At 37.7% G+C, this 12,341-nt stretch overlaps 1 protein-coding gene across 5 annotated transcripts in view; it reads right to left on the bottom strand.

Moving 5' to 3' along the window:
* Nucleotides 1-796: 796 nt before the first annotated feature.
* The window catches only part of LOC308061731 (solute carrier family 12 member 7-like), a 78,141-nt gene continuing 66,596 nt past the window's right edge, over nucleotides 797-12,341 (bottom strand). For 3 of the 5 annotated variants that reach the window (XM_080382122.1, XM_080382125.1, XM_080382123.1), the window contains exons 21-25: nucleotides 12,002-12,109; nucleotides 8,904-9,020; nucleotides 6,509-6,690; nucleotides 2,247-2,380; nucleotides 797-1,788 (exon numbers count right to left, since the gene is read on the bottom strand). In XM_080382122.1, coding sequence (XP_080238248.1) covers nucleotides 1,697-1,788; nucleotides 2,247-2,380; nucleotides 6,509-6,690; nucleotides 8,904-9,020; nucleotides 12,002-12,109 — 633 coding nt within the window. In that variant the 3' untranslated portion in view covers nucleotides 797-1,696. The remainder of the gene's footprint in view (nucleotides 1,789-2,246; nucleotides 2,381-6,508; nucleotides 6,691-8,903; nucleotides 9,021-12,001; nucleotides 12,110-12,341) is intronic. The other 2 variants (XM_080382126.1, XM_080382124.1) reach the window with 2 other exon arrangements.

The following is a 12,341-nucleotide window of genomic DNA, read 5'->3' as shown; positions in this document are numbered from 1 at the left end:
CCCCTCCCTGGTGTGGTAGGGTGAAGCACAGGGTGCCGCAGTGCCAGGCACTGAGCATCCCCATCCCACAGGGAAGCAGGTGGCTGAGCATACCTGTGCCCTACATTTTACATCCCTGCTGGATTTTGGAGATGCTAGAGAGCAGAGGTGTGTCCCAGTCCTTGGGGCAGCTGTGACAAAGCTCATCCTAAAATATGTGGGAATCCTGGGCTCATATTCCAAGTTATGTTGCAGCAGTTCTATGGCTGTAAAGGGAAGATGAGGGACAGCAAGAGAATTCCTTCCTGGCACCACCTCTGTGGGAGCAGCCGGACACTTTCAAATTTTCAAATCCCACCCCAAAGCCTAAATAATCTATACCAATGCCCAGTGGTCTACAGCTGCCTTCTCTCCATCTAAAGTTCACTGGGTTGCCTGACTATCTTTCTGTGTTCCCTCTAATGCACAGCAACAAATGGGGCCTGCTAACAGCCGCTGTCAGCTCTTTATAACTTTGTTTTGCTCCCTGAGCACTCTGTGATAAAAGTGCTGGTCTTGAGCAGAGTCAGGTATTTAGCCCCTGCTGTCCCAGTTTGAGCAGAGATATTGATTGTATTATAATAGTTAATATATGTTTAAATAAAACCATTCTTTTTAGAGTAATCTCCTGCTACCCAATGAACACTTTAGGTCTTAAAACAACACTTACAGAACTATCAGTGTCTGAAAAGGGACAGAATTCTGACAAAAGCAAGACATTTCTATTGAGCACCCAAGCTAAACTGTTCAAGGATTACAAATGAAGCACACTTAAAGAGTTTTTCAGTTCAGAAAAGCAGATTTTATTTTAAACAGCAGCACATACATACAACATTTTCAAAATATACATATTTGAAAACAAGACTGTACTTCATTAACCAACTTGCTGTGGTTTATCAATTGTTACAATTATATTTGCAAACAGGCGGAGTTACTGCATCATAGCCTTCCTGGGAGCTGGATGCTCTTAGGTTTCACTGGTATAATTATGCAATACACTAACTGCCAGTAGTTCACAGGGGAAAAAAAATACCCACAAAACTTGTCTATTTACTGTTACCATCACCTGGAGGCTTCAGCTATCTGATGAAGTATTTTAATTAGAGAAATGTTATATAAAATGTGTGGCAAATGGTGAACTTTAGGGAAATACTTTATGCACATAATATACAAATTTGAGTGGTTGTATACATTTCTGAATGAAGTTTCCTGAACTAGGCCTAATCCCAACAGAAGCAATATAGCAGCATTTTGGTAAGGGAGGAAGCCAATGTCTCCTAAAACCTTTCCCTTTTATTTAGATACAGAACAAAGATTAAAATAATGAAAAATTGCTTACATTTCTATAGGTTAAAAAAACCTATTGCATTACTATTTCTTTTCTTGTGCTTCACCACAGTTTAACAAGGTGTCAGAATATGCTATGTATAAATATCCTAACCCAACCACCATTCATTAATGCACTACAGAAATGTTTTCATCTACATAAATCTATCTTCTTAAAATATAATTTAAATATAACTTCTTTAATAGAAAAACCAGAACACATCAGAAGATTCAGCTTGCAAGCTCATTTTCAATGCACTAGAACTCCTAATGAAGCTCCTCAAATTATGGCAAATAACTTCGTTTTCTAATTTGGGGTGTGGGAGGCTGTTGAATAAAGTGTGCAAACGGGTTAAGAATAAATGGTGATCACTTCACGTCCACTGCCTCGAACTAGGAGAACTCTATCCAGACCTTCTGTCAGAACTTCCAAGAACTCCATGTCTGAAATACCATTAAGTCAAGGAATTCATTCAGAAAGGAAACAAAATAGCCATTAATCTCACAAGAAGCCTGACATGTAATGCAGAAATCCAGTTCAACAATTTGATCAAGGAGTTTTCCCGTTTCCCTTTACTGTCCCATTGCTTAATCCACCTGCTTGGCTCAAGTGAAAGCAAGGCCTAATTTAGGGAAAAGTTCCTAGTTCTGACCTACTCACCTATGGAAAATATAGAGATTTCAGAGTGAGTTCAATACAGGGGAATGCTTTACATCAATTAAAAAAAATAAACCACTATCAACATTTCTTAAAACACTGTGGAATCAAAAGTAATTTTCTTAAAGTGAAAGTTATGCTTACCATGATTACTAATACTTAACCCGACAAGTGGACAACTGCACAATCACTAAAAAACCCCTCCCAATTTCAAGAAATACAGAAGCAGTATAACAGAGGATACAGTTTTCATCCCCTTTTCTGTTTTTAGGAGGTCCAGGCATATTCAGGAGAACTAGCTGAGCATGCTGTGATTTATTAAGCACTACTCCATTGAGCTTCACAGCTGTGTGCATTCTTCTTACATTTGACTGATTCCTAGCATGCAAACAAACATCTTTTAGTACTGTCACAATACTTGTGCATTTGAATTATACGTTATGTATTTGAATTTATAAGCTTAATATATATAATGCAGAATAAGCTATTTTCATGGACACCAGTATTTGTACTCATTCAAAAAACATTTGAGAAAATACCTAGGTTTAAAAGATTTTTTTCCTTTGAAAAGAACATCTAACTCTGAAATACAAGCAAATCTAAGTGGATTGCCAAAATGCACAAATCCTCCAATTCTCAGTTATCTTTTATTAAGATGATGCAAAAACTTAATAAAAATTGATTTCTATTTAAATTTAGTCAAAACCACTGAGAATCCAGTTTATTGAATTACACAAAAATGTAACTGGAGTTGTACAAGAAATCCCAAAGGAATTACAGCAATGCAATGCAAAGATTGCAGCATTTATGTTGTACAGTACAGGACTTCCCTCATGCTCCTTTGGAAACGTTACAAGATTATTTTATGTCTGGTTAAGAAAATTTAGAAACAGTACAAAATTTATGAAAAAAATTACTAGTTTCTCATGTCACATAGTAAGGCAGTAAGCAATGAACTGCAACTGAGCCTCTGCCTCTATGTTATCAATATTAACTACTGCTTTGCTTGTAAATTTATGCGCAAAAGGGAAAAATTGCTAGGACTTCAGAGATTTCCTTATTTTAGGAACCACCTTGGACGATTCAGTTCTCTTCCAAACAAAACAAAAGAACAGTTCCCTCACAGTCCCTGAGAAACAGCTATCTGTGTAAAACTAGCCAAGACTGAAAATGAGTCATATGCTGCAGTGCAAAAGAAATATTCAGACTCTACCTAAGCAAACCCATTTATCCAAAAGATCTGCCGCCCAAAAGTAGATTCTTTACAAGTGAAACAAGTCACTTCAAAGGGAAGCTCAGAAGCACCAGGTGACAGCACATCTCAAGAACGGAGACAGATACCAGTGTGCTGGTATAAGACACTCAGATCACTCTACCTGGCGCAGTTTTCTTAGCACTGTCACTACTGGTCTCACAGTAAAAGTACAACAGCACCCTGCGCCGCTGGGCTCACACACTGTCCTACAGAGGGAGGACTGGCACGTTAGTAGCAGCAGGACATAAGGCATCCTCTGAAATGCCTGATCAAGTCTGGCATCTTCTGAATTCCACTGACAGCAATCAAAATTGCAGCACAAGCCTCAGCACTGTTTCAGCTCAAGTAAACAATGGAAATTAAAGAGATCTCTTTTCCCAGATTTAGGAAGCCAAAATTCATAAAAGGAAACACACAACTTTGTTCTACTACTAGAGGTCTCTTCAGGGGACCACACCAACACTTAATCCTAGAATCTTCTAGAAATATGAGGCTACCCTCAGTTTATATAAGTAAGCATAGAGTTGAGAACAGCAGCCAGATACAGATTCATTTAAACACAGGGTACCAAGATGGAGAATGCAGGGAGCATACATACTTGTGTTCTACTAAGTCCCCCCCCCCCCCCCCTTTTTTTTTTCTATGAAGGGAATAGCCATTAAGCGGATAGTACCAGGTGTAGCATGTCTCATATTGCATTTTCATCCTTGATTTTGCAGGGACAATTAGGGGGAAGTGGAAGGAAAACAAAAAAAAAAAAAAGCATTTGGCCTGAAGTTTAGTAGCCAGTGGAGACCGGACACATCCATTTCAGCTGATTCTCTCCACTCCCCTCCCCACTCCTGGCGTTTTCCCCCCAAGACCACAACATTTCCAAAATTGAGTTTATCAGTCTCTCCTGGAGGATTTTCTGTCACAGTGGCCATCTGTCCTAAGAACCAACTGTACAAAAACTATACATGGAACAAAAGAATACGTGAAGCTCAGTTTTTCAGAAGCAGAACAGTGGGTTGAGAAGACCGAAGAACTACGAAGGGAGAAGCAATAGTGTGTAGTTGAAGAGGTGTATAAATGTTGAAGTAGAAACATTGTAAAACTAAAGATAAAATGCAAGGGGAAATAAGGAGGATATAAATTTGTGATGAAGCGGCAAGAACTAAGCACTGAAATAAAGGCTCAAATTAACTAAAGGTATATTGTGTACAACGTGAACCCAGGCTGACTAACTTCATTTAGCCTTCAAGCACTGGAAGGACCGAAATCACACATAGTATACAAAATAAGCTAAATTTTCGTAAGAAACTAAATTTGTTAGACAAATGAAGGTAACAGTGGGCTCCGGAAAAGAAAGCAGAGCAGTCAAGAGTCAGTTCCACCCAAGAAGAAAGAGAGATGGAGTGTCATATTTTTGTATGCGGTCATATCCAATATATATCCGACCTTGTTATTCCTACACATGCATGGGTTAGTAGAAAGGGAGGCAAGAACTGGCATTTGACAAAGTATGAAAGCTCCCTCTGTGAACAAATTCAGCTTTATTGTTCAAGTATTTATATCGCAATGGGGGCTATTTTTCCAGAACAGAAATGTATTTACTTTTTAATGTAGTTAACTAGAAAACTGAATATTACACTGGTGCAGAGGAGTACTATCAAATTTTATATACTTACAGAAACTAAAATACATGTTACGTGACTTACCTCGACTGGAAAGTTGATAATATTTAGAAGAAAACATTAACAAGTCATGAAGAATATTTTTTCAGTGATAAATGCATCATCACAGTATATAAACAAAGGCACAAAAGAATATACACAGTGCAACTCATGTAACACACATACAACATACAAGACCACAAGAACCAGGGAACAGCCTACATTGCTTAAGTGAAATGAAACTTGGACTTACAGATTTCCCCATTCTCTATGTGGAAGGGAAGCAAATGTTCAGGGAAAAAATATTTACACCATCAGGCACATTTTAAATTCAACAATATTAATATACTGTACAGGCACACCAAGTCTGAACTGTAATTTCCACCCCCAACCACACATAGCAGTTTTGAAATAATAATATCTTAAGTCTGTATCTTGCACAATTCTAAAGTAGTAACAGGAAATATTTCCAAGATGTTACCCCCCCAAAAAAATAAATAAATAAAATAAAATAAAAAATTAGCATCTAATGCAGCCCAGAACAAAAACGGTGCTTTAGAGCATGAACGAGATAAATGTTTGCGGTTTGCAGAAGACAAACTGTTTCTAAAGAGCTCAGAGCAGATCCTCAAAACAACTTAGGATGAAGGTGCTGATTCTAATCATACCTTCTAATGCTACTGTCTACGAGCCCTAGATTTAAGATAGATTTCCTTTAGATATTAAAATTTCCCTTGACATTCACAGTTTTGCTTTGGGCATATGCAGAAAATAGGCCAGGCCACGCTTTAACTACATTCTTTCAAAACATGGAAAAGATGCATGTATGTGCTTGAATCACAACATGCAGAAGGAAACAAGCTGCCACCTTTCTGTCATAGGTTTTGTGTCTACATCAGGCTTGACATAGGTAGTAGCTCTTATCTATTAAGTCACCTCTATTTAAGAGAAAGACATTAAAGAATATTTCAACGGGAAACACTAATATAACAAGACATACCTATAAGCACAAATTTTATATTACTTTTATTTACAGGATGAGGGCAGAGTTTCTGTTTCAAAAAAAAAAAAAAAAAAAGAAAAAAAACCAACTCAAACACTCACACACCCCTTCCCCCTCAAAAACAAACGAAAACTAACACATAAGCTAAATGTCTTGGAAGAGTCTTATCTGCATCTTTGGTACTCTCTCCACCCCAACAAAACACAGTAAATGAGGCAGGGAAATGATACACAGCAATTTGTTACCCACAGGAAGAGAGAAAAACAGAAGTTACCATTAAGCTTCATTCACAACTTCTAAACTCTACCAGAAAGCAGAGATGTTAAAATGCTTAAATATGGCAGACTAAGCTGTAAACTCAACATTCTTTTGAATGACACTTTACAGCCATTGTTGTTCCACCCAAGTCCATGCTAGTTTCAGAAGAATGGCATCTAAGTGAACTGCATGGAAAAAGCAAATTTGTACTCTAAACTTTAAATAATCATCTTAATCTCTTAAAAAACAAAACCCAGAACAACAACAAAAAACCCCCACCCCACTACAATACACACAATCAAATACAAAACTCCAAACATCACAGGTATACTTACGGCTTCATGTTGAAAATATCTTTAAAGCCAGACACATTTGAATCTTTGGTTTTATGCTTTTCAGCTACAAATTTTTCTTTAGTCCACGTCATTTGCACTTTTTCTGGCACAGCAGCAGCCACACTTGCTTTGACCACTGGAGCTGAGTGCGAGGCAGTGTTTCTATCATGGATCAGCTGAGCCTGGTGACAAAACAATCAATCACCCCAAGATTCAGCCAAAAAGAGTACTTGTAGATTATATTTCATTAAAATTTTGAACAGGAATTTCACAGCAGTGGAACAAAGGAAGGCACAGAAAAATTCACCTTACTTTGTGGGCAAATATCAGACTGTTTTGACTTCATCACTAAAGGAAACTGCTTGTTAAAAGGTAGTTATTTGTTTACATTTGCAGGATTATATCTGGGCTGGACATTATTTTTGTCATTAAATAAAAGTGAGGCTGAATCCAGCCAGAGGGTACTTCATTGACACCATGGCTTTTTGCTAGTGAAAAACATGAAAGCCCATGCTCTCATGCTTCATCAGTGACATTACTATTTTCTCAGATACTGTCATGAACACTGACCATTACACATGCCTTTAGCTGAACTACCAGTGTGACTCATGGTCCCGGTAACACAAGGCTGGACCGGCCAAATTGAAGGCTAGCTACATTCCTTTATGCATGCAGGTGCATATCACATAACAAAAGCCAATCAATCTAACCATGAAGGGGCCCTCTCATCACTTATAATACCAGAAGCTGAAATCATAACTTTAGGAACACAGTACTGTTGTTCCCACTTGTACATGCACTTCTGTGTTCTCCATTTCCCATTCCCCTCACTCCTCTTGAGGAAAGAAAAATATTTAACGTATGTTATTTACTTACTCTCTCTCATAATACCTTGTCCTTACACTTCTGTATTCCCATCAAAAGCAACACAAAGCACCTTAGACTTAAAATCATAAGTGAATTGGTATGGGAGGAGGACTGTTTTTGTGTTTTGGTGTGTTGTTTTCAGGGGGTTGGCATTTGGGAGGGTTTTTTGTTTGTTTGTTTAAGATCTTTAGCAGTTTTGAAGGGTCTTCAGAGACTTGTTACATCATGAGTTGAAGCTCCTGTTCTATTTGGCAACCTCAATTATCACGCTAGTGATGGTCACGTCCCTCCATATATGTGATGACTCAAAAGAAGCAATTTCATTCAGGTCACAACCAAAAGCATTAATAGAATCAAAGCAGATGAGAAAACTACTTTCTATCTCTGAACAGCAATTCCCCTAGTGGTTCACAAACTGTAGTTGCAGCTGTTCGTAAATGCTTAAGTTGCTGTATTTCTCCTAATTTCTCCAAGTCCCTATTCTTGTAGATTCCCAAAACCTAGAGCTCAATTCTGAGGCTTACGTAACTATCTATTTGTTTGATGGCCTTCGTATCTCCACAGAAGATTAAACAAGTCAAGACCATGAATCAGAAGTTACCATGAATACAGTTCTATCCTGAGAATGGAAAAAGCTTACAAATACATGCAGACAGCATACGTGCCATATGGCAGTATCCAATGAGCTAAAATTTTGAAATAACCACTGTAAGATGAGTCCAATACAACTGTGCTTCAGTGAAAGACAGTTTGCCATTTTTAGAAAGACAGTGAGCCAAGAGAAAAAATGGAGCTATAGCACACGTTCATGATAATGCAAAGACAACAAAAGCACATTTTTGTTAGTGCTGTTTTGATACTAAATTAATTATATGGAATACAACATGTTCTTCTCACACTTCATGAGGAAAGAGAAACACGAAGGTATTACAGCATTTCTACAAACTAGGCTACACATCTTTAGATATGAGCAACACTTCAAGTGTACACTAAAGCCATTAATCACATTAGTTCATTTTCTTTCCAACTCACCACTAAGAAAATACTAATGACATTTATGGGTTAATAATGGCTTGTGAATGAGCATAGACGTCCCCCTAGTGTATCTATATGGTCTCCGAAAAGCTTCAGTACTTCAATAAAGGAATAATAAAGGAAGGCAATGCTTTGTGAAAGCATGAAATATGCTTATTAATGAAACACATGCTATTAAGACTTTAAAAGATAGGAGGCAGAGAAATATCCTTGCTTCTGGCTCTAAAGTAAAACAGGCATTCTCAGAAACACAAGTGTTTCTTCTATGGAAAATAGGTGTGAGAAAAATAGGATGTAATTCCTGTCACAGAAGCATCATCCAGAGGAAAAAATATAGAGTAAGATAATGAATTTACAGTAAAAATTAAAATCTTTGAAGAACTATTCTGTAACAATGAATGATCAAGTTGTTCATTTGTAGTTCAGTTTGCAATAGTGGCACTCCAAGTGTTGCAATGGGAAAATATATCTAGTCAGTACTACGTCCAACTACCTCCTCCTCTCGATAATCATTAGTCAGCAGTGCCTGCGCATCTTGGCCAATGGACTGTGGACTGGAGTAGCTTTTTCTTCTGATTGAGCCTCGAGACTCATCAGTGATGCTCTGAATCTGAGACAAAAATGTTACCAAGGACAAAAAAACCACAACAGTCTACAGAAAAAAGCAGATGATCATATCATTCAAAATAAAAGTTGTCTTCATTTAAATACATGAGATTCGGTATCACAGCTTGTTATAGACTTGCTTTATTTTCACAAACGTCACTTGTTTATATATACTATGGGGTGCTGTTTTGGATGTTTAGCAGTTGGTTACTGCTTTTTACAGAGACTTGTGAAAACATGAGATGAATTTAATCCTTTCGTCTATATGGGAACTTCTAATATTCCCCTGTTTGTGAGGGTCACATCCCATCATATACATGATGATTCAGATGAATTTATTTTATTCTGTTACAATCAATAGCATAAAAAAAATTCAAGCAGATGAGAAAGCTGCTTTCCATCTCTAAGCACTGATTTATTTCCCAGTGATATACAAAGTATAATTGTGCTCCTCGCCTACATGCACCCACATTTCTGCCAATCTTACCTAACAGCAGCACTGGTGCTGCGCAACCCAACATAAAACAGCGGTGGGATGGATGCTGCCTTCTCCCTGCACAACCCAGCACAAAAGAGCAGCGGGATGGGTGGCTGCCTTCCCACAGGTCCAACAATACCAGTGCCCAGCCCAACAGTTATTACTCAGGACTAGCCACAGAAAGAAGCCAATGACCACCAGGAAGGGCAGCAAGGAAGTGAACAAAGCTCTACATTTTGTTTCTGCAGCTCTATTGTCAAAGTCAAATAAATAAATGTTTGGCAGTTGCACCCAAGTCCGCAGATCTTATGCTTCGCATGCATGTGTTATATTTACACTTGAATGGAAGCAAATCAACCAGCTTTCTCAAAAAAGGAAACAAAAATCTGATGAGTTCTTTTGCCTCAGTTCCACAAGAAAAACCAGGCACAAGATCAAATAAAGTTCCATTTTAAAAAACTGACAGAAAACGGGAGGGTAAGGGTGATTCCTCAGGGATAAGAGCATGCCTACAAGGGAAATAGCAAAAGAATGCTGTACAAAACCAAATTTTCCCCTTCAGGAAGGTCAGAGCCTGGTTTGAAGAGGTACAAGCACGAAAGTGAAGTTAAAAAACTGATCTTCATGGTAACAAACACCATTCAAAGCTGGAATATCAGGTTTATATTTGAATGGCTGGAGACAGATAATGAGAATAAAAGCAATGCTGATTTGAACTAGTGATACTAATGAGAAAAATATTTTGGAGGTCATCATAAAACTGGAGGGGATGGCTTGGCTCATTTAAGAGAAGATGACCTGTCACGCTGAGTGCATATATTCAACTTGCAGCTCCAGAGGAAGTGAAAGCATAGCTAGACATTTTCTGATGAAAGTATAAAAGAACAAGGTAGATTAAGATATTGAAATCGTAAACAACAGATGGATATGGCATTTATTCTTGGACAAGGCAGGAAGTACGTACTAGATGTTCTTGGAATTAGCAAGGATTTTACTTAAGACCATGAAATAAATTCAGTGGTATTTTGAACATCTCAGGTTTTACCTTGCATGATACAAAGGAAAAAACTGAAGCTATAATGGTGATGGCTACATTCAGGTAAGAGTGAGTAATTAAAAAAAAAAACCAAACAAGAAAACAAACGAATACTATTAAAAAAACCAAAACCAGGGGTGGGGTAGGAAGAAATTAAAATTTGCAAGCAAACAGCACTCTGAAGCAGTGCAGATTTAGACCAACTCACAGAGCTGAGAAGAAATTATTCTGTCTCCACTACAATTTACATGCTATAGACTACAGAGCCTTAGGTCCTTGGGCTACTGGTAAAGCATTCATGAGAAAGTTAAATCCTTAAAAACCTGCCATAGATTAAGCCACACAAAATCCACTGGAAAAATACCAGTGTTCAATAACAAAATGTGGAAAAAACCTTAAAAACACTGAGTAAGGAGTACAGAAGAGCTTGTTTTACTGAAAAGGTGTTAGGCAGGCTCAGATCAAAAGAGAACTACTGTAACACACATTGGAAGAAAGGATTTACAGCAGCACAGTGCTGCAGCAATATAAGGCATCTTTAGGAGCTTTAAAAAAATCCTGCAAAACGGAAATAAGAATAAATAAGGAGAGATAAAAAAAAAAAGCCTGCATGGACTTGTAGGATTAACACGAGAAAAATTTAGGCATAAAAAGTGTTACAATTATCAGTAGAGAAAAAAAGCCATAATAAAAAATTCTAGTTATTTTACAAATGACCAGTTAAACGCAGTAGAGATCTCTTACTTGGCATGGGAGGGAAATCACTGTAAGCGACAGCAAAGCCAAAGCATTCAGTATCTTTTACATCACTAAGAAGTGTTGATAATAACGGGACAGTTAACCAGGTAAATGAGGGGGCAGAAGCACAAGCCAAAAGAGAAACAAAAAAAATCTTGAACTTACAAATATTCATGAAAATACAGTTGCGTGAAGCTTGTCACTACAACGTGCAAAATACCACCAGGGACTAGTAAGGGTAGGGGAGCAGCGCACACAGCTTTCCCACCGGATAGCATAGCATTATAGGTTAGTTGGCTCCAGAAACAATAATTAGTTGATACATAAACCATTCAGAATAACGCAGAAACTAAAAAACAGTTGTTGTGAATTGAGTAAGAACAAGTCAAATCTCATCAGCCCAGTTGAGTAACCATCAACGTTAGCTACTGATGTATATCAGGTTTTGAAATGCTCTGGATATAGTCCACACTGATGCTCAAATGCTTTGCTAGTAAATACTTGCACTAATCTTAACAAGAACAGGAAAACTCTAAACACCTGTTCAAATAAAAAAGGATTTTCTTTTTCCCCCACATTATTATAAAATTGCACGTGAAACCTGCTGTAGAGAAACTAACACAGAATGCAGTTATAAAAGACGTTGACTAGTTAGAAAAATTTGATTAGAAGCCACAGACAAGAAACGCTACTGATTTTTCACAGAACATCTCTGCCAAGCCAAAGTTCCTACCTCTCTTTCCCTTTCATTCTTTGATAGCTGCATCTGCTTTAGCATCTGAGATCGCTGTTCCATCATAAGTGTCTTCTCATATGTGAACGCAGAAATATCATTTTCAAACTGCAAAAGACATTGGCATTAGAAATATCAGAAGAAAAGTACTACTCAGAAGAACAACATTCAGCCAGTGTACCACCTTCATTCCTGCATTCATTCAGTCTTGGACATATTTACAGCATTAGAGAAATCCCAAGCATATAACCCATCAATTCTGTCTGTCCTCATTCTTAAAATTCATCTCCAAACAGCAAATCTCATACAATGAACTATCCTACTACACCAACATCAATGT

This window comes from Falco punctatus (genome assembly GCF_963210335.1).
Source record: "Falco punctatus genome assembly, chromosome: 4".
Taxonomy (NCBI): Eukaryota; Metazoa; Chordata; class Aves; order Falconiformes; family Falconidae; genus Falco; species Falco punctatus.
Note: the sequence above shows the minus strand (reverse complement) of the source record. Positions and strands in the feature narration are given on the sequence as shown.